The sequence below is a fragment of the Clavelina lepadiformis genome, chromosome 2 (assembly GCF_947623445.1).
Source record: "Clavelina lepadiformis chromosome 2, kaClaLepa1.1, whole genome shotgun sequence".
Lineage (NCBI taxonomy): Eukaryota > Metazoa > Chordata > Ascidiacea > Aplousobranchia > Clavelinidae > Clavelina > Clavelina lepadiformis.
In genome coordinates this window covers 5,779,370-5,801,874 of record NC_135241.1, presented here as the reverse complement: position 1 = coordinate 5,801,874, position 22,505 = coordinate 5,779,370, and the positions used below count along the sequence as shown (strand labels likewise).

Here is a 22,505-nt window from a genome sequence, read left to right as displayed (position 1 = left end):
TGATACCACAAACTGAATATCTATTTTCTAATTAAAATGGGAGCGAAGTACCTAATTAGATATTTTGCTTAGATTCAGGTGAAAATAATTTTTATCGCAAATATCTCAATACGCAAATCACTAAATTTATCTTACTATGGATACATGGGGAAAGTACAAGTTAGAAACAAATAAAAATTTAGGAAAAAGTAATTTTATTTAAAAAAGCGAAACGCAAAAAAGTGATTAATAGCACAAAACATTATTTTAAAAAATACAATGACACCGTCCAAAAGTGCCCACAAAACGTAGTCTAAAAGGAAATACAAAAAATGCTGCAAAACATGTAGGCTATAAGCTTTTACAGTGTAAAAACCTCTTTTATAGCCTACCAAAACTTTAAACCAATAAGAATTCCAATTAAAGTCTGCAATGCTATTTAACCCGATTTATATTGATTTCAGCTAAACCATAAGCTGGACAAAATGCTAAAACTCATTTAGCAATTTCATCAAATAAAAGTTAGTAATCAGAAAAGAAAATTTACGCTGTTAATTGTATTACAAATGTTCCTGTTAAAAATTGTTACTTTGCATTAAAAAGTTATGAAAGTTGAAATTGTTTGCAACAAAAGTAAAGGTTAATCTAAAATGAAGATAAGATAATGTGCAATTGGGTAATACAAAATAAAGTTAATGTTGTTATTAACTCATATGTGATATAAACGCAGCAGGTTATTACAAACTGTTCACATCTGACGATACATAAATTGCAATAGCCAGTAGGCTATACCCAACCAATTCACCACCAGGTCAAACAATATCTCAAAATATTTTGACAGCAAGCGCACAACATTTACATGAATGCTACAAACAATGGTTGTCCATGTAATCGTCAGATTATTATAATGATGATCCCTCGTATTGCAATCCTACAAATTTAAAACTGACAATTATCACGCTAATTGTAACTCAATGGTCGATTTGGTATGGTGATTGCCCATTATCCTACTTACACATTAATTATGCCGTGTTAAAAAGTTTAAAAAACCATTAATTGTTATAGCCTACTATCATTTTGCCACTTCAGATAAAGCCCCACCGAAAGTTGGATTTCCTTGGCATGAAAGCAACTCCATACGCAGGCAGCCCTTTCTTCTGGGCTCAACTGATAAAACTTTAACCCTCCAACTTTGTGATTCCACTGGTTCCCAATGCCTGATTAAAAATAAAATATTTTCCTAAACGATCTTACGTTATAGCCTATTTGCGTAAAAACGTAGCCTAACAGCAAATAACACGAAATTCACCGAAGTGCACAAAGCAATGAGTTTCAAGATCCACTATTGACATACCTCGTTGCTATCTCTATTGGTCCAACAGGCCCTATAAAGGTTCTTGCACCACCAGTGTTATCCAGGAGGGGCTTAAATTTACCTTTACTGTTTTCGTATAGCACCTGAAAACGAGATACCCAAAACGGTTGGCCGGTTGATTCATTTAGATAGCCCTGTACGGATATACCAGCCACAGAGTAGGCAATACGTAAGTCAATCTGCAAGACAAGTTTGAAGTACATTTAAGCATTTGATAAAGCTTCATAATAAAAATGAAATGATAAGGAAATTCAGAAGTAGGAATAACAGGCACAGATCATTTATCTACCTGAATCCATTTAGCATTGTCACTAGCTTTCGGACACCAAGCAAAGTCTGTATTCATGATGCTGCGATAGGCTTCAAATCCCTCCAGTTCGCTGGAAGCGGAAAACAAAGCTCCAGGAGCATTGATCAATTGCATGGGAACGGCTGGGCAAGCTGAAAAAACAACAGTACAGCCTTCATGTTTTAACAACAACACTTGAAAATGCAGCAGTCAAACCCTTACATGAGCCGACACACATGCTACACATGCGTTATAAGAAGCACAAGGATATTTTGCGGAAATGAAATCATTGATTTACAAATTACTGACGGCATTCTATTAACTTACAACTTGGACAGTCCCATTCATTACACGATTCCTTTTCCTGTGCGTCGCCATCGTCGCATCCAGTGTCCCCAGCTCTTCCATTTAAGCACACTCGTTGCCTACCGGTCCATCCCACGCCACATGAAGCGGTACATTCACTCCAATTACCCCACGTACCCCAGGTGGGGCACACACGAACGTTGCAAGGTGTTTCTTCGGCCATATTTACTATTGGCCCACAGAATGATTCATTCAACGTTTCCTTACCTGAAGAAAAACAGCCAAATTAGCACCAAAAACCAAACAAAATAATTGGATCAATTTCTATAATGCGCCTTGATTGAAGGCTGGCATTTTGCTTACTTAATGGGTCTAGGCATGTTTTGTTTCGTTGTCGTATTCCATTATTGCCACACGAGGTACTGCAAGGAGACCAATCTAGCCAAAACCAAACTGGGCATGATTGGTTGTTGCACAACTCAACAACCTCGTTTAAACCTGGACATCCGCTTACCCCCGCCTCGCCGTCGATGCAAACTCTGTGTAAATGAGAAATTGAAAAATAGGCTTGACCAGTTGCATATATTAAGTGAATAAATGTCCGATATTTTTTATGTCTAGCTTTGTTTAACAATCGATTTAGAAACGAAAGTCTATCCTACCTCTCTTTTGAACGTACTCCCGTGCCACAAGATAAACTGCATGCTGTCCAACTTGTCCAGTCGTTCCAACTTCCAAAAGGACATTCGTTTTTTCCGCAAGACTGTTCGTTGTGCGATGGACCCTGGCAGCCTCCTCGCCCAGGAATACCGTTGAGACAAATACGTCGTCTAAATGGAGCTTGTTGTAGTTAATCTCAGGCAAAAATAGTTAAAGCAGGTATTGTAATTTGTATATTCTAACTTTTCTTTAAAAGACGTGAAATGTTAAAGGCAAAACGCTTACCTCAACTTATTACCCCCTCCGCAGCTTACTGAACATTCCCCAAAAGCTCCCCACGCTGACCACACTCCGACGTCGGGGCAAACTCTGCAATTGCATAGCATAGACTGCGTCGATTCTCCCGAACACTCTCCACTCTTGTCGAGTGCAACTAGAAAGTTTACGTGATTTGTTAAGTTTTGACATTTCTTTCAAAACAAAAACGATAACATATAGGCCTAGATGAAATATACTTTATAAAATATACTGATAGGTCAGCATGCAAAAATGAATCACATACTTGACTTGCAATGTCTTTTTCTGGTTTGGACACCTCCTCCACAAGAGACGGTGCATTCAGAAAATCCAGTCCAAGCTGTCCATCGAATGCAAGGTAAATTCGATCCGCATTGACGAACTTGAGTTGAGTTTCCAGGACAAACCTGAGTAGACAACAGTTGTTTGGCGTTGATCATATAAAGGTTTCGAAGCAGTTCAGCAAACTAAGGATTAACGCTAACGCGGCTTGAAGAACGAAGCTAAAAGCTTTTAAATACCATTTCTCCTGGACATAATCGAAATCTCTCCTGTACTCCAAATTCGCCGCAGGTAACGGAACACTCTGACCAATTGCTCCAAATTTCCGAAGGTGCACATTGCAATCTTCCACATGAGCGTTCTTCACGTGCATCACTTGCATCACCACATGCCAAGTTTCCGCCAAAGCAAGTCCTCTGGCGTTTTTGCGTGCCCAGTCCCCCACAAGGCAATGAACAGGTGCTCCATGGCAGCCACTCAGACCACTGATAGAATATTGAAATTCAGTTTTAAAGCTTTATTTAGATTATCTTTTAAGTATTGTTAAATTACCAGAACACAAGACACTCCGTTGCAATTATCAGACTCTGTAGCTTCTCCTGCGCAAGTAGAGTTTTCAGATGCGTTTAGACATTTCCGGGATCGAGTTTTGGAGCCCTGTCCACAAGTTGCATTGCAGACACTCCAGTGAGACCAGGTGCTCCAAGCTGTGTGACATTAGCTTTTAAACAGCTTATCGACAAGACTGGCGTTTGTGACAAGAAACGCGACAAAGTTGTGAATGCTACAATAAGACAAGCTGAGACAGAAGAAAGTCTTATCGCCTATCTTAGCCGTATTAACTAACATGAACACGGTGTATCTGAAGCACATGCGATCTCTTCAATATCAAGTCCGGGGCACATTTTCCCGCCAGCCTCGCCGTCCGAGCAAGTTCTGATACGGAGTTTGGTACCAGTTCCGCAAGTTGCGGAACAATTCGACCACGACGACCAAGTCGACCAGGATTCACAAGGCTAAAAGAATGAACAAGTTTTCTATATCCAGTACGGTTGGTAGCTTTTGCCATGTCAATGAGACACATTAATAGTTTCAAGAAATTTCCATTATCACCTTAATGAAACAGTTTTGTTGTTCGGTAGTGTTAAAATTAGGATTAGTACGACACTTGTTTTCCACTTCACATTTTAAAGTTCGGGTTTGCGTTCCATTTCCGCAAGTAGCATTACAGTCACTCCAGTTTGACCATATTAACTCTACAGACACGCATGGTTAGACATTTGATTAAACTAAAATGGTACAAAATTTCAATCTCAAATTTAAAAGTTAAGAGTAAGAACCTACGTGGCTCACAAAAGCCGCATGTCAAAGGACAAACGTTTTGCATTTGGTTTTTGTATCTTTGTTCACGACATCTTTTTTTCTCCTTCCACTTTCTGCATTGGGCATCTTTATCGACACACGCGACAGGAGCTACGAAGTGTAAAATATTAAGCAAGAGATTCTAGTAAGAGTTACGGTATTCAAAACTTTGAAACAAAACATTTCTATTCCTAATAGAAAGTAGCATTACCATTTCCAGCAGGATCATCTTCTAAAGGACAAGCATCCTTGTTGCAGAACCCAATCTTTGTATCATTTCCGCTGCAGGAAGCACCGTCTTTGCAGGTTCTTGCTCGGGTGCGTGTCGGAAAGTTCGTGGTCCCTGGTTGGTCGTGGCAACTCTTGCTACAGCCGCTCCATGATCCCCACTTGCTCCAGGTGCCTACTGCAGAAGTCGAATGGACCATTGGTTATAGCGTATACTACAGTATGGGCATAACAACGTTTACAATGTTTATCTGTCGTTTAAGTATTTCATTAGATTTTCGATCCTGTCCTCTTGTTATCTTGGTCTTTCCGATATAACAAAGTAATTTTGTCCTATATACGTCGCCTTACCTTTCCGACATGCTGCACACGTTCTCGGACACATCGAGTCCATGTAGTTCCCCACCCTCTCCATGCCACAGTAGCCTTTGTGTTTCGAACAGTGGACCATGTTATCCTGACAACCTTCCTCTAGAAAAGATTTTTGAAAGAACATGAACTTGTACCGTTGTAGCCACAATAGCGAGAAAAATATCCAAAAAATACCTTTGTTCATCCATGTTTAAGTCAGCAGTCAGTTCCATAAAATGTAGCCTCTAAAGTATGCATACCATAATCATATTCACCGCCGTCATTTGCTGCACCTTCTTGATCAATTTCATCACATTTGTTGCAAGTCTGTTTGCATTTTGTCCAGATTGATTGATAAGAACACAATCCCTTATACTGGTTACATTCGAACGGGTCGTCGTCTCTGCACTGTGGCACGGCTGGACAAGAAAATATTATTTGAATGTTGCGGCAAGGCGTAAACCGATCATTTTTCACATCGAGAACAAGTCTTAATAGTTACAGATGTGACTTTGACCAAATAGCTTTTTGGTTAACCCAATCTTTAACATAACGATTTGTTTTTTAATAGTAGGACATGTTATAGGCTTAGGTATACCAACTTTTTTTAACGTTTGGTCGCTGGCAAAGTCCGCACGATTTCGCACAGAAAAATGTCATCGAGGTTTCCGTGTGAAGTTGACATTGGCCCAAAGTCTTAATAAGTTGACACTGCTGAGCGCTGAAGTCCTCGCAGGGAAAATCTGCAGCTGAAGTGAGGAAATCACAAACGTTAAACAAAGAACGCAGAGATTTTTGAAGAATGATATTGGTAATTAATGTTTCACAAATATTTCTTTAATAAAAACAAAAACTCTGCAATACCTGTTCCAGTTGCAGGGCATAAATCACATGACTTTTTGCACATGGTTTGAATCAATGGTTGGTTCTTGCAAAGACCTTGCTGCTCATAGAATGCACACTCACTTATGTCATCTTTACAAACTTCCAGTCGACCATCAGCGTTATCATTTCCTTGTAAATAGATAAAGTGAAGAAACATTTCAACGACGGTTGCATGTTAAGCACTAGAAGGTTGGACCTCAAAGTTTACCTATTCATGGTTTAGTTATGCGAAAGTGACGTGAAAAACTTAACGTAAACATAACCGCCAAAAGCAAAAGAAGGTCATCAATAAATCTTGTCTTATTTTACCGTTTATAGTATCATCGGCGCACACGTTGCAAGTCCGCGGGCAAAGTGCCTGGAAATTTCCGCGAGAACACATTCCAACGTCGGCCAAACTTTCACATGCTGCCGTATTCCTGTCTTGACATTCATCGCAGACCTTACAGGTTTTTTCACAACCAAACTTCATAATTGAAGAGCTGCATTTTGACTCCATATATCTGCAACTACTGCCAAATTTGTCTTCACAGGCGGGTGGGATATATTCCACATCCTCGCACGAGTCACAAGAGTATGGACAGATATGCTGAATAAACATATTCTGACACCTCCCGACTGCATGGTATTCCCGACATTTTGTGTGGTTATCTTTGCATTCTGTGGGACCTAAACCATTTTTTAAATTGAAAATGGTTCTGAACTATCGAAAAACGTTGTAAGAAAAACCATGTTAAGCACGTATACTTTATTTTTTCCTGATTTCAAGTCGTTATACAGTATAAATTATTGTAAATTATTTCAAAAAATTCACCCTGAGGTATTTTGGTCGCGGTAGGTTCGATGCAAGTGCCACATGTTTTAGGACAAGAATCAGCCGTTAGCTGGTTGCTACAACTGAAATAAGTCGTTAAGATGGCGCAGTTTAGGTTTTTATCTTCACATATTGCGATGGGTTTTTCAGGAATCAGAGTTGGAACTTGCGTTTCGCAATAAGAAGGATTACAGGACTTCTTGCAACTTTGAGCAACCAATGAGCTTACTTGACATTGCCCTAACCTGGCAAGTTTTGGACAAGTCGAGTCTATGTCGACACATTCATAATCTGTGACGTATACATAAGAATTTTTTAAAGGGAAAACAGTTGAAGTAGAAAATGCTAATAGCTTACAGGTTTATACGTAACAACGTCTATTCTGGCAAATATTTCGGTTATGTTTCTCAAGACATACTTGATTGCTCTTGGCAAAGTCCACACGATTTGGGACAGTAACTCCGCACAAGTGAGTTTCCACACTCAGCAGTAAGATTAGCACACACGCTCAGTCGGTCGATACATTCTGGTGCTTCGTTGTCGGAAGTATCTGAGGGTCCGGCGAATTTCTTTACGCACACTCCACAGGAGAAAGGGCAGGTGCTGGAAACTCGATTGTCCGAACATTGACCCAATTTTGCAACAAGCGGGCAATTAGTGTCGTTATCTACGCAGCTCTGCGGACGCCGCGTACCTCAATCACAAACATTGTGAAGTTATTGATTAGTGCTATATAAACGATATTCCGCTTGCAAACAAGTGGGAGATCATGACATAAAAACAAACTTCAAGCCAGTCGTCCTCACTTGTTGTAATGGGGGTTGCTTCAGTTGGAGCATTACACTTTCCGCATGTTACTGGACATGCGTTGGCTACGGAAGGATTTGAGCATTGGCTGCTCAAAGTGATGTTCGAGCATTCCTGTCTGGTGTCGGCGCAACGACCTAAAATATATTTTATGTCACAAGTCAGTGTCTAACTACCAACCAACTCATTCACAACCAACAAAAATAACTGTTAATAAATGAGTGGTATAACGTCTACCTGTCATTGGGGGCTCCGCACATAGCCCACAGGTATTTTTGCACATATACTTCCAGAGAACTTCTCGACATTTTCCGACCTTTTCCAGCAAAGAACAGCTAGATGTTTGGTCGACACAGGCTAAGTATAAATACAGTAATTTAGGCACATAACTGTTCCCTAGGCAAGTGTACTTGCTTGGATTAGGTCTATTGCATGAACCATTTCCACATTTTTTTCAGACTATATTTTCTTTAAACTTACTATTACACTGAAATGTATTGCACGTTGTCATCTCAGTTGTCTCTCCGACACATTTATCTATTGCACAAGTTCGGTTTCTGCTTTGTACCCCACCATTGCATGTAGCATTGCACAGCGACCAACCGCTCCATTGTAGCCATACTGAAAACACAAGGATGTAAATTATGCAAGCACTCGCCAATGAGAGTTCGAATGTAACAATTCACTCACCATCACATAATCCACAAGATTTGGGGCAATTTGCTTTCATATAGTTTGAATAGGTTTGACGGCAAAATCCCCGTTCCGTCCAATTCGTACATCGTTCGTGCTGGTCTTCACATACTTCATTACCTGAAATTTCTACCAATTAATATGAGAAATATGAGCAAATGCACTGCCTTTAAGAACATTGCAAGTGCATGATTATCTATTATTGTTGTTGTAAGTTTTTGTTTATATATAGACTGATCGAAATGTAGCCAACCAAGCTCATTACCCGTTGAAGTATTGTTGCCTGCAGGGGGGTCATTTGAACAGAACCCACAAGTTGCGTTGCAAAGAATATCGATGGGTTCCTGGTTGCATGCACCTGACAATAATCAAATGCTTGTTTGTTTTTCAAAACGTCGAACATATGCCTGGATATTTTCTTACCCTTTTCCTTGTACTGGACACAAGACCTCGTAGACATTCGGTCAACGCATTTGTTGGGCTCTAATGGACAAACTTCACTGGAACATTCGCGTCGTTCAATCACTGGCTCAGTACAGCCCACTAAAACAGAAAGATGAACGACTTAGCCTAACTACCTAAATAAATTATTACACCAACTGGAACTATATGTAGATGTTTATGTATATAGGTTTGCTATAATTTTCTTTTTGTCTATAAAATTTACCCTTCCCTCCATTACCTTCATTGCAAGGTCGTTGTCTGGTTTTTTCCCCTCCACCGCAACTCGTGCTACATTGCGACCACTCGGACCAGCTGCTGACATCTAAAATTTAAAAACTCGTTTCAACCATAAACGCTGTACTGAGGGTGACCAATGACCGTCTTATGCGAACTGGTTTTCGCTTTAAAAGTAGTTGCAACATCGTATTGTACTCACCACATAATTTGCAAGAGTTTTTGCAATGCACTTTCATATACTCTTCCATTTGTGGATAAATATATGTATCGCAAAACCCTGCGTTTGCCCAAGTTTGACAAACCTCTACGGTGTCGTTGCATGGTTCTGTTAAACAAATTACTTACGGTTATTAAATTAAATGGTAGGCAGAAGGCTCATTATATGAATGCTCAGGAAGTTGTAACCGTTGTTTCCTTTGTTCAAAGAACACCAGGGTATATGCGTAACTGGATTTGAAATTTACCCATTGACTTTTTTGTGAAACCGCCAGAGAATGTTAACTTACTTGCAGCTTCTGTAGGTTTCATTGTTGTCAGCTCTACCTCATCGCTACAAAAACCGCATGTTCTTTTGCACGTTCTGCTGAGAAAAGCAACCGTTTGAGGCTGCTTACAGCCTAAGAGCATTTCAGCGCAGTTCGGGAAAGTGTCTTCACATTTGACTGAAGCTGCTTTTGTAACAGATCGGTTAGAAATTTACTGGATAGGTATTTGCGTAAAGGTGAAGGCATATAGGTACTTAGTATTCCATTTTTGTCAATTGCAACTTTTTACCTGTCGTAGCTAGTTGAGTGGTTCTTGGTGTGACCGAGATTGTTCCAGCCGGCACAGTACTTGCCACCTGACACACGCCACACGTTAGGCGGCAACTTTCGGTTACATTCGCCACGATACCGCAGAACACAGATACAGTTGAACATTCAGCATATTCATCGAAACAACCTGATACAAAATTACAAACAAGTCCAAACACTCTACGTGGTAAACATAAAAATCTCGCTATAGATCAGGAACGGTGACTGCAACTTTCAGAGAGAACCAAGTTTATATAATGTAGATTTTACCTCTGGTAGCTGGACTCGTTATTGATTCAAAGGTTGCAGGAATAGTGCTGTGTTTAAATGTGCTTTCTTCCATTGGGGTTTTATCTTGCCAAGGCAGACTTGTTTCAGAAATGATTGTGGTTGTTACTGTCGTCATTTCTGGTATGAATGTCGTTTCGTTTGAACTTACTGTAGCTGAAGTAGATGACTTGGGAATAGTTTTAAATGGAGCAGTGCTGATATCACTGCTAATGCTCGTTTGCCCTGTGCCGATTAGGTCGAGAGCAAGTGTAGACACGAAGCTAACATCACTTGCGGTATAAACTGTTGTCATGTCTACGTGATTAGTTGTTGGGTTTATATCTGTAGCAGTGTTTGTTCTTGATGGTATTTCAGTCTTCATGGCAACATCTGCAAGCAAAATTTGGACGAAAATCACTAACGATGACGAGCAATAAAGATTATGCCATTTTGGTTTTATTAATTGCTGTGATCAGATGCGTAGGCTACTGACTGCACGTACCTCCGCATAATCCACACGTTTTTGGACAAAAAAGCTTCATCAGCGTTGATGTCTTGCAGCTGTTCTCGGAAAAGTAACGACAAGTTGTGAGTCTGTCTTCACATTGAGGGGCTCCTTGAGTTTGCGACTCAGGTCTTGTTGTTGCGGCTCCGACAGCAGACTCGGAAGTATGAATGGTGACATCTGTCTGTTCGGTGGTAAAAGTTTCATCTGTGGTGACGTCATTAGCATGGTGAACGTTTGGAGTGGCGGTTTCTTTTTGCGGAATTGCAGTTGCTGCGGTGGTTTTCTGTATTACTTTTGTAGTCAGAGTGTCAATTTCGGGGGTGCTTATACTATCATTTGCCAATTTACTATCAACCAAGCTTTCAACGGTCGAAACATAACTTTCTATAGTGGCATCTGTGGATGAAACCAAATTCTCTGCACTGGTGGCAAAAGTTACAATCGACTGCGTGGGTGTTTGAATTTCTGTCGTCTGGCGTACTTCGTCTGTAACGTTGGCAGTGGAAATGAAATACATATCCGTTGTCTGATCTTGTACATCTACAAATACCGAAGTGCAACTACGACTCTAAACGATTTGTTATAAACTATTCTACAATAGCTAAGTATTCCGTGCTGTACATCCCTACTAAAGTAGCATTTCACAGGAATTAGGTAAGATTTGAAGATTGCTTGAAGAATTAGTTAGGAACTTTCACAAAGATATTAAAGTGAAGGTTAAGTCAGAAACCAAGTTGGCCTTTAATCAAAGAGTAGTTGTCACTAAATATACTCCAAAAAAGATTTGTACTAATCTGTAGTGTTTAAGCAGTTATTACCATAAATATGTGGCAAAAATACGCAAATTCGTCGCTTAATTATGACGTAGACAGCGTCTGTTATTATGTCACAATAAAAGCATCAACATCGATGACGCATGTATGTGGATCAAATATGAATAGAATGTTTCGTTTGGCCGACAAGTTATAGGTATAATTATAGCGTAATTAAGTGTACAACAGGTATATTTTGCGTTAAATAACCCTAAACTGACTTACCGTTCGTGTATATGTACTGATGGATGTAAATGCTACGACACAGCTCAGTATTGGCTGCCTCTACTAGCCTAGTATGGTACTCGTAACTGTCGTAAAAACAAGAATGCCTTACCATTCCATGTACTGTCATATGTGGCATTCCCATGCCGAAAATAACATTACCTGCTGCTAATCACCTGTGTATGGTCCATGGAGACATCTAAAACACGTTAGCTAGCTACTATGCTACCATACCTAATGCAAATCCCAATGATGAAGCATATTGGTTTACATTGTGACGTCATAATGTCTTCCTAAAAAATCATCTCTGCCATGAAATAAACCAAATTTGGGACAATTTTGGCAAAAATTGCTTAACCACTACATACTTTTAAAAATCCTTTCTTCAGTATACTTACTGTTACCGGCAACTACTCTTTGATTTAAGACTACTTGAACTTACCCCTCACTTTCAGCCTAGCATGCAAATATCGTTTCAAGACACATCAAGGATTTGTAAGACACACTATCTGTGAGACTGCATGTAACTATCATAAATCATAACTTGAAATGAGCCATGACAGATTACCTGTTGTGTATGAAGATGCGGTAACTGTTGTTGTCAACTTTGAACTTGTTTGCGCCTCAGCAGTGGTCTCGAAAGGAATCGTGACATTGGAAACGGTGAAAGTTGAAACAGTAACCACAACCGCGGATGTACTGGTTGTACTGGCAGATGTAGAAGGCTGTTGATCTAGAATAGTGCAACGCTAAAATTTAGCCTTGTTTTGGCCTACTGAAAGATAGTATTTTACAACACTTTTTGTACAGATTTCATTACGTAGCTTGCAAACTTACATTGTTTTGAAATAAAGACTTACCAGGACAAAGACGACAAGAACGTTTGCAGTTGAGGGTCATAAACTTTTGATACATTTCATCTCGGCAATGTCCAGTGTCGGCCCAGTACTCGCATTCATCGCGCTGATCATGGCAAGATTTACTGACGTTAGAGGACGCTACGCCATCACCATCTACAAAAACAATTTCTTTTTTAACGAATAGTTAACGCTGGTATAATTTTATAAAATCAACGGCTAACATTCGAAAAACGGCTAATAGTCAATGAATTATGCACTGGACTTACCGTCGCAAAGATTGCAACTGCGTTGACATTTTAACACCATAAAACGCGTATAGTCGGGATGGTTGCAATATTCACGCTTTGCCCATCTCCTGCAATTTTTGTGTAGATCTTCGCAGCGTTTTTCAACCTGAATAACATTTTCTTCCGCTTGCCTTTTCACAGTTTTATGAACATTTCTCTCAACGTCGAATTCGAATGGAAGATCCTGCCCAAGAAAACGACTTGTAAAAATCTTAATACACATACAAGCTTTTGTATCATCAATGTCTTTGTAAAATATAAGACCAGAACGTTGAAAATTTACCTCTTCTATCAGAAAATTTGAATCATTTGATAACCCGCTGACATGAATTGAACAGACGAAGGTCGTTATTAACACCAACATATGTGTCAATAACATTTTGAACTCTTCCGATTTGAACTTAATAGCGATAAAGTTCTACTCGTACGATTACAAAGGGCTTTTGCAGACCTAACTTTTTCAGAAAGTTTTAACAAACTTCGACCTTTTCTCAGATCTTAATTGACAAACAGCAAGCTTTGCAGCTACAAAAATCAAGACTAAATGTTACTTTTACACCAAATTGCTAAGGACATGGCTCACGATCCACACTTCGATCCCCTATGGATTGACTTGGACTGCATAACCATGTTCTTACTTTGTGCCTCTTACCTCGCGTTGTGAGAACCTAACGCTTTGATACAACCTTGCAGAAAATTTTCTGTCGTTCCAGACATCTGCTGAATACCTGCATCTAAATAGTTATTCCGGCAACGTGCAGTAAATTGCGTTTAAGTATGCGGTCAGATGCCGAAGGGAAAATGATTAGCATGAAAGGAATTAGACAATTGGGGCTCTATAGAGCGCTTAAAGTTCAAACAATAATATTAATTACGAGGGGGTAATCGATCAAAAATAAAAAGAAATTTTTCTCAATTTTGTATCACGCAAATGCAATAGAATACCTGATCGTTGCGAACGTTGCTTGAATTTAGAAAGTTCTATCAAAGAGACGCTCACGGGACAGCGTAATTATCTATTTGCTTTTCTGGGAAACGTTCCTGTACATTTAGATTTAAAACAATATATGGAGATATAGCGGTGTGAACCTGAATATTAGACAGCACGTTTTAACGTGCATTGGAAGCCAATCGTTATAAACGTTGCGGAAATACTTGTGCAAATCTCATAATAATAAACATATACTTCAACGTCGTATATGACACGCTGTAATATTAAAATGTTATTGGAGTGACAAGGAGAACAAAACGTCAATTAATACGACTGTTTGATTTGTTTGATAGCGCTGAAAAAAGCACTTAAACCCTATGTCAAACATATAGAAATATTAGAAATCTTGACGAAAAACTCATACCGACAAAAGAAGTTTATTACATATACAGTGGCCTTGATAATGGTTATTACAAGCAGTTAAGTCCACAAGCAATATTGTTCGCGAAAGTATTTATAGTTAACTATCTATAGATCCAAATTGGCAGACAGACGACTAAACGCTAAACTGCAATGACAAGTTATGACAATTAATTTCTCAAATACAATGTTATGTCCAGTTACGTTCTACGTTACGCTTAAAGAAATTAATCCTGTGTCCTGGACTAGGGCGAGGTAATTAAGTCGTCAACGGTTCGAGTTCAATTCGCCAAGGTGATTTAACAAGAATAAAGAAAAGTTAAATTAACTGTCTTCTTCCGTCGGCTGAAAAAACGTTATCTGTAACTGTAACGATAATAATTACAAGCTGGGTTCACGAGCTGAGGCTGTGTCATGTTGTGCAAACACAGAACAAGCAGTTTTTGTCATAGGCCTTATAGCCACAGTTTATCATCTTTATTATAATAATACTTAAATCACAGATGCTTGAACATGTTATCGGTGTTGTGCTAATATAAATGGTGCAAAAAAGGCCGGCTAAGACTAAGAAATCATCTACAAAGGGTGTAATCGTTTTATACTTGACGGGTGTAAGCGTTTGGTTTAACTGTTGGTCACATATCGTTAACATTGAACTAAGTATACGGCTGTATAACAATTGCTGCAAACCTTCACTTCAGAGAAATCGTAAGTTTCATTTTTATAAAAACAATAACAGAAATTTAATAAGTTAGGGCGATTTGTCCGGAAATTTCGCGCGAGCTGAAAACAAAGCGACGACAACGACCGAATAACATTTAAACAAATGTTTTCAATACGACTGCGTCTAAAAAATCAACAAACGTTTGGAAAGCACATAACAAATTCTAAACCCAAACACACACAGTAAAGTGAAGACCTGGCGGCAGTTAATTAGAAGCATAAGAAAAGAGATTGCTGTAAACAAGTAAAACGCATAGAAATAACTATCAGATAGCATATACCACCAACCGTATAGGATATAAGAGCTTTATATAAATGGACCGAAATATGGTAGTGAAAATTATGCAGAGATATAGTATAGATTTACTGGCGGTCATCTGAGATGCGGCAGAGTGCTACATACTGACAAAAGACAAATAAAACATGCACATAAATTAACGGTTCAACCCTGTTGGGCTAGTGACGTCGGTGCGATATTAACTATTCTTCGTGACGGCTTAACTGACGTAATGGAAGCTGCAAACGAATGTTCGAGCAATTTCGGCGTCGGTCTTTGCCTGACGATGACGTCACCGCTGCAAATAACGTCATCGAAATTAGGATCGATAAAGTCCAGTTCGTGACGCCGCATGGCGCGCTCCTGGGCGTGACGGTTGGTCATTTTGACTTGACGTTTTTTGTTCGTCTTTGGCTTCCTAGTAGTTGATGCGACGTCTTTAGATGAGGAGTCATCAAACTTTCTAGCAGCACCGGAAGACACAACCGGTATGTCCAATTGGGGGTCTCTGTCGGGCTGTTTTGCGGCGGTCGGGGAGGTTGTGGGTATGATGGGAGGGACAACCCGCCTCTTCATGATGATGTTGGTAGCGCCGCCGCCATTGGTGGCAAGCTTGGCGGGAACCTGCTTTATGCAATGCAATAATTTCTTTTAATTAGCACATTCTTACCCACTAACGGGACTAATGTATTTTGTTACTATTACGTTGCGATTACTGCGCTGGCTTCAAGCCGACGTACTCATTGTCGTGCTATCTATTCTACAGTATGCAGAAGTGTATGTCGATGCGAGTTAAAATTAACTACCTGGTTGTTTTTGTTTTCTTCCAACAGTTTAGATTTAGCGAGCGCAGCTTTCACACCATCAGAATGTCCAAGCTGTTCCTTAAAGCAAGCAGAAGTTTCTCTATTAGCTTTCTATGCTGACAACATTAAGCAAGGGACACATACAAAGCAAAACCAAAGTTAACTGAATACAATACCATAAACTATACAAATATTATTAGAAGTAAATAAATTGGGTACAACTCGGTGTGACGGTACAGTATAACTGAGAATACGTGCATAATATTTGCCAATAAACCTGGACATAAGCTTTGTCTCCATACATCCAACTTGAGTGAAGATGGTGGGCAACTGAGTTGACAAATCCTTTCTCGTGGTCGATCCAATCCTGTATCCTTTTCTGTCCTCGATTTCGATTGTGCGGAGGATGGATGGGCTTGCGATCATGAACATCCGGGACATTGGATGATTTTGCTCCCGGTTGAGGAATCACCTTTCGAAATACGTGATGATGTTGTTTTTAAATCGCTACTTTCAGATACTTTGGAGGAACTATCGAATCGTCACCTTGTATCTCAAAAACTGCGCATCCCTACTAAAGTGAGAGTGACTAAGGGTTTGCGCAGAGTCAACAATCTGCTTCAACTTCACGTCTGACCCAAACGTCGAGGAAGGACTCTGTGCTCGGTCTACCTCATTGTTCCTATAAGAAAAACTAAACAATGTAGGCTACGAGCTTCAGGCTAGAGCAAGACTGACATACGTAGCACGTATAACTTTAAACGAAATAACGCGGAGGCTTTCTGTCGTAACCACCTTCAATAAAATTACTTTAATAATTTACATAAAAATGTCGAAAATCCTCTTAATAAATTTTATATAGCATTTACAGTACAGTGCAGTATATCAAAATTTCAAACGCATAAAATATTAATGAAGGTATGCATTAGATCATACGTGTCAAACTCCCGGCCCGCTTTACAATAAAACTTGGCCCGCAATGCTATTTTATACATTGAACTATTTCCGGCCCGCGAGATCATTGTACAATATAACTTACTTTTTTCAGGCAAGAAACAAGATTATTACAAATCGCACAATACAGCAGCACAACAGTTGCCCCATCATACGATAGAACAAATCGATTTATTCAATCGCTTGTAATCTGGGCTGCCTTTTTCTTTATTGTTTGTTAATTCTTTAATGCTTTTGCAAGGAGATGAATGTAACATAATGATGTAAGAGAAGAATAATCAAAAATAGCCCCGTCAAAAATCGTCAAAAACATCAAAAACTTGTTGTTGTTTCGCTGCCTGTTCCAATTCATGTACTCGTGTCATGAAACGTTCAATCAAGTTTTATCCTAACGGCCCGCAACGTTAAATAAGTTTTGAGTTTTGGCCCCTGGTGCGATTGAGTTTGACATCCCTGCATTAGATGATTAAAAACTTACCCAAGTGCGGCGTAAAAGGTTGTACTTGCTCCCTGGACTTGAGGAAGAACAGTTGGTTCATCTTTATTATTTCCATCATCTTCATTTTGCATCGCCTTGTCTTCCATTCGCCGGGGCGAGTCCTCATCTCCGGAAGTATCGGGAGTTTGAAGCGGTTCTGGCCTCTCGATCTGCTTGGGAAGAACCGGAAGTTTAACTCTTATCTGCTTCCTGGAGGTCTTCCGCTTTTCATCCCTTTGATCGGTGTTCCGAGTTAAGATTAATCTTCCCGGTTTCGAATGCTCTTTTTCCTCCTTCCTCGACACGTGATCGCTTTTTTTCCCCACAGGCGGTAATATCCGGGTCACGTGATCGCTGCCTATTGTCAGGTTCCGGTTCGCATGAGGATCGGAGATTCTTCGATCAGTTTTCTTATGCGACGTTACTCCCGGTTTGGAGTAAGCAATGAGAGCTTCCTCCTGGTTGGCAGCTCGAACGATTCCTTTTTTCTTCGCTGTCTCGACGTTATACTTAACAGATACTTTCGCAGTTTCAACCAAGGAATAGCTGGGCGGCATGGGAAAAGATGGTTGCTGAAATATTGTACAATGTGAAAAACACCATACTGCCTGAAATTAGCAGTTGCTTGTACAATATGGGTTGATGGACATTTACATGCTAAATTAACTTCAAACAAGCGAGAACACAGATACATAAACCCACACAAAATAGACATACCCGTCTGTATTTGTCCCTAAAGGAATTCGCTTCATGAACTGTATGTTGAAAGAGTCTCCTCCTTAATTGTTTGAGTCCTTCTTCCTGCTTCTGGCGCCGATGTGTATTTTCGATTTCGCGATGAATTCTCTCCCTTTCCCCAGCTACGACTCCACCCTGGTTTCTCTTCCACCTGTCATCCGGAACAATGATGACAGAAGAGCTCGACTCTGTATCATTTTTGCATGAACCATTCGGAGCAGGTTCCTCCGGCTCTTTGATAATCACTCGCGCTACCCATCGGTCCCCACCATTTGGTCCCATATCTCTTTTGCGTTCCAGTTTAATTGTCTCCGGTCCGTTTGAATTGCTGTCACCGCCTCGAACGTTTATATAGAATACATTTCTTCCGTTGTTGTAGATTGTGTTGTTTTTCCGCTTGTTGTGGACGGCTCCGTTCACGTACCTGTGGGGTTGTGTGCACGGTAAAAACAAGTAACCATAATAACAGGAACCTATGTTAATATGTGTGGTGTGAGCAGTGTTTTGTCAACCAAGAATCGTTTTGTCATCTTATAGTTACACCTGAAGAAACAAGATCAAGCCTGCCTAAACTCGCGTTAAGTAATTGTAGTTAACCCTTGAGGTTATGCCCAATTTTTACTTTTACAATACTATTGAAGTTAACACGATTTTACCACCAACAAACAAGAAACTTTTGTTACAAATAACCTCTGCTTGTTTAATTATCGTCGATTATGTCCGTAAAAATAGATTCGTTCTTAAAGCCAAAATGGGAAGTCGCTTAACCTGATAAGTCGTTCTTTTACGTTCGGTTCGACATTATCTCCTCTAGTTGTGATGGCCGGAAGGTGGATGTGTTCTTTTTTTCGTTTTGCTGCAACTCGTCGTTGTGCTATCTTATCTTTCGACTTGTCTTTCTTGAAGTTCCATTTGTACCTTCAAATTGAACAAACAACAATGCCCAAATTCTCGAAATGCTACAAAGCCCCAGTTTGAACAAATGCTTGAGTTAGGTCAAGTTTATCTGCATTTAAATCAAGAAACACTTTAATAGTTGGACAGTTGTACGGTTTTGGACATTGCTTTCATTGCAACGTCTATCAACTAAAACAACTCGCTGACCTTTTCGGCATAGTCAATAGGTTTCATTGCCACAAAAATCCGGACTGCCAAATCCAAATACCGGTATGCTTTATGTACTTTCCCTTTCTTAAATCTCAACTCACGATAGAATTCTTACTAAGTAAATAGATTTATCAGTTTCTTTGCCTGCCCAGTGCTCTTTTTTCGGACACTGTTTTGACGATTCTCCGCAACATAGAACAGGTAGCTTCACAGTTAGATAGTGTTATAGTTTAGGGAAACAAAATATCAGTGTCTTTTGCTATATCAAACAAGCTCCTTCTATACGAAGAATAATGGAACGTGTGTTTATAGTTTCTCCTAGGTTTACAACAGCAGAGACTGGCCTATGAAACCAACTAGACACTGACAGGCGTTTTTCGATTTGAAACTGTTGGCTTAAGAATAAACTCAATAAATAGTGCGTCTAATTATCACAAGCAAAGCCTTTTTACATAAATTTCAACAATTAAAAGGCCAACCATTTAGAATGGAATAAATAAGTTTCTATTTAACTATTTTATAACATTCAGCTTGTCCTTAGCAAAACAACGCTTAATGACAAATATTATGTAAACAAATACTGTATGTGTTAATATTATTACACAACAACAGCAAGATGCTCACTTGTCAGAATATTCTGCTGCTTCACTGTCTTCCGATGATGAGTTGCTATCACTAACTCGATTTCCTCTGCGCTTAGGTTGTTTTTGTTTCTTCATATACTTTTCCAACACTTCAATTAATTTGCTTGGTTGAGTGGCGTGCGCCATCTTCAAAAGGGTTTAAAACAGCAAAATAAACTTCGCTTATTTGATTCATTCGAAAATTTAATCAAAAATATTGTAACCACGAAGTTACGTCATACTTTTGTAAGTCACCAAATATAACGAATTGTCCATGCCGGCATTTATTATATACTGTAAGTGGATGTATTCAGGGCCCTCTTATAGTTATAGACAACAAAAGCGTGAAAGCAAACATACTTTAAGAGTGGGAAGTTTAATTTCTCCACTGTTCCCTTCTTTCCTTTCGTCCCATGGAATGTACTTGAACGTGACTGGATCAATTATTTCCTTGTTTTTCGAAAAAGAGCGAAGCTGCATATTTTTCTGCCATACAAGAGAAAATGATTTATATGTTATGATAGAGCTAAAGTCCTTTATCAAAACCAAACAATATGTACAAAAGCATGAAAAAATTGGGAGCAACAAGTATCAAAGCAATTTTAAAGCAAATATTAATAAATAGTATCTAGTATTTCAATTTCAAGCGGTACCTACCTTATAGTTGTCATACATATCGCGTAACGTGGCGTAAGTATGATACTGGCCGTCAACATTTGTTGACACGTTGTTGAGACTCAAAGTCAACTCATCCAGCTGTTCAGCTCTCTCAAGATCAATCTGAATCTTCTTTGCAAGCTTTTTTTTCTTTACCACAATCTTCTTTGGTCTATTTCCATCCGAGTATCTGGGGTTACAGATCAGCGTGACGTTAAATCAGGGAGTTGAAATAAGGTGATTAATTAGGAAGAAAAATGGATTAAAATACAGAATAACAAAAACCGTCAAAAGCCAAAGAAACTGTTTTAGCAGAATAGAAAAACGTCCGTTTAGTATATTACCAAAGTTATCAATATTAATATTAGCAGATTTAAGCTTTAAAAGTTCTTATACCTACATTAGGTTAGTCTCGGGAACTGATTGACTGGTAATGTTCTGTATTTTACAAATAATAAATATTTTGGTTGCTAAAAGAAGCAAAAGAAACTCTAAAATCGATTCCTTTACTTTGGGTTAGGAACTGCATTCGTCCAACCATACATAGGTTCGTTGTCACCACAATAAATGACGTCATCAGTCTTGTTTCTCTCCTGGATTGTCGTTCTTTCACTCATGCGCAAGAGGGCGTTGGCGAGCGCACGATCTTTCCCAGCGGGAAGATGGGAGGAAACCACGTGACCGTGCAAGGACGAATGAGATTTTAAAGTCTTCATTTTCTCTGTTTTTGACGTTTATATACTTACCGTTGTTCCTTCACGAATTTATAAAGAGCACTTATCAGTCAACAAATACGTTAAATCTTCTAAAGTGGATGGGTTGAATTCTCACGCAAGCAACTGGAAATCAAAAACATGTAAGACTTAAAGTCAAACAAATTGGGTCTGTACTGTTATCAAAGTTATCTTTTTCAGAGTAAAACTAAACTATTAGTACTGAAAATCAAAAAGCGTTAACTACCTCGTAGCTGAGATTCACCTAAACTGCCGACTATACCCAAAGCCAACCTATATGGAAAAGAAATAACTACTCTTACATTGAAATATATTCAAAAAAACTCTCCTCCAATAAGCACATCTAGTCTGTTGATGCAAAAAGTAGAAACACCTATTAAGCCTCATGATAACGAGCGAGTGACTAATAGCCTAATGAAAAACAATTTAAAGCCAAGAACAATGACTAGACTGAATTGCCAATCGACGTGTACTGAAGTGTTTTCTTGCTAACCGACGTATAATTTCTAATCATTAACCGCGAGAAAACCATATTAAGAAGAGCTACTTGAGTTTACGCGATAGTTTATCATCAGTCTGAAGAGTTACACCTGTGGTTAAGCCTACCCTTGGTAACAATCCCTACACTGCCATTCAGCCAATTAAAACAAACATTCAAAGCCCCTTTCATCGTCCTTTTGGACCAACAATGATGTTAGACGGTAGAAGTTTAATATAACCTGCCGCACAACCGTCCCAGCGCAACAGAGAGCGCATAATTCGGTTTTTATAGAACACAATAGCGCACATTTCAACTGTATTGATATATCAATCTATAGACAAGGGACAGTCGCTCAGGTTTATTACCTGTTGACTGATCACAAATACCCGCCCAAGAAGTTTCAGCCCGCCTGTGCGACCAGTGCAGGTGCTTATAGTCCCGGAATTGTGTTACATATTCGTTTGGGTGAACTATTTGTACCGCATCGTGTACGTGGTGTCTTGTTACAAATCGGACAAATGATTCGAAAAAGATAAAAATTATCGGCATATGATGACTATTATCCGACGGAGGTCGAATGTGAATATGATATACGAGAAGGAACACGCTCGCAGTGCCATTGATGTGCACGGTAGCTTTGGATAAGAACATTAAAATGTGTTATTTGTTATTGTTCAAATGTCAATGACCACATGATAAAATTCTATGTGCACCTTAATATAGCGATTAACAATGTTTTGAAGACATTACTATCAAAACAAAGAGCTATTAGCTATTCTTTTACTAACTACTAACTTTGATTGACAACAAA

The 22,505-nt window shown here is 39.2% G+C and overlaps 2 protein-coding genes across 9 annotated transcripts; both read right to left on the bottom strand.

The window, feature by feature from the left end:
- Window positions 1-177: 177 nt before the first annotated feature.
- On the bottom strand, window positions 178-13,372 carry LOC143445480 (uncharacterized). Of its 6 annotated transcripts, none has more exons than XM_076944603.1 (38): window positions 13,049-13,372; window positions 12,745-12,949; window positions 12,479-12,631; window positions 12,187-12,351; window positions 10,576-11,121; window positions 10,074-10,463; window positions 9,784-9,951; window positions 9,516-9,680; window positions 9,209-9,334; window positions 8,996-9,094; window positions 8,752-8,871; window positions 8,594-8,686; window positions 8,326-8,448; window positions 8,116-8,256; window positions 7,873-7,992; window positions 7,635-7,772; window positions 7,247-7,522; window positions 6,829-7,119; window positions 6,324-6,683; window positions 5,994-6,146; window positions 5,732-5,878; window positions 5,390-5,548; window positions 5,130-5,249; window positions 4,762-4,956; window positions 4,533-4,661; window positions 4,302-4,444; window positions 4,036-4,204; window positions 3,741-3,895; window positions 3,428-3,673; window positions 3,172-3,313; window positions 2,895-3,042; window positions 2,612-2,779; window positions 2,313-2,488; window positions 1,971-2,216; window positions 1,644-1,795; window positions 1,334-1,533; window positions 1,050-1,196; window positions 178-910 (listed from the first exon to the last, which is right to left on the bottom strand). In XM_076944603.1, the coding sequence occupies exons 1-37, from the start codon at window positions 13,142-13,144 to the stop codon at window positions 1,052-1,054; spliced, it is 6,768 nt and encodes a 2,255-aa protein (XP_076800718.1). In that variant the 5' UTR covers window positions 13,145-13,372; the 3' UTR covers window positions 178-910; window positions 1,050-1,051. The 6 variants fall into 6 exon arrangements, with proteins under 6 accessions (XP_076800718.1, XP_076800717.1, XP_076800722.1 ...); XM_076944602.1 differs by having other exon boundaries at window positions 1,081-1,196; XM_076944607.1 differs by having other exon boundaries at window positions 1,081-1,196; window positions 5,405-5,548.
- Window positions 13,373-14,241: 869 nt separating this feature from the next.
- Window positions 14,242-22,422, bottom strand: LOC143445483 (uncharacterized). 3 transcript variants are annotated; one of them, XM_076944616.1, is made up of 12 exons: window positions 21,440-22,422; window positions 20,990-21,318; window positions 20,480-20,669; window positions 20,183-20,308; window positions 19,824-19,969; window positions 18,861-19,010; window positions 18,072-18,516; window positions 17,355-17,926; window positions 16,469-16,604; window positions 16,200-16,394; window positions 15,923-16,000; window positions 14,242-15,743 (listed from the first exon to the last, which is right to left on the bottom strand). In XM_076944616.1, exons 2-12 carry the CDS (start codon window positions 21,193-21,195, stop codon window positions 15,282-15,284), a joined length of 2,706 nt encoding a protein of 901 aa, XP_076800731.1. In that variant the 5' UTR covers window positions 21,196-21,318; window positions 21,440-22,422; the 3' UTR covers window positions 14,242-15,281. The 3 variants fall into 3 exon arrangements, with proteins under 3 accessions (XP_076800731.1, XP_076800733.1, XP_076800734.1); XM_076944619.1 differs by having other exon boundaries at window positions 14,245-15,740; window positions 21,440-22,421; XM_076944618.1 differs by lacking the exon at window positions 21,440-22,422 and having other exon boundaries at window positions 20,990-21,419.
- Window positions 22,423-22,505: the final 83 nt, after the last annotated feature.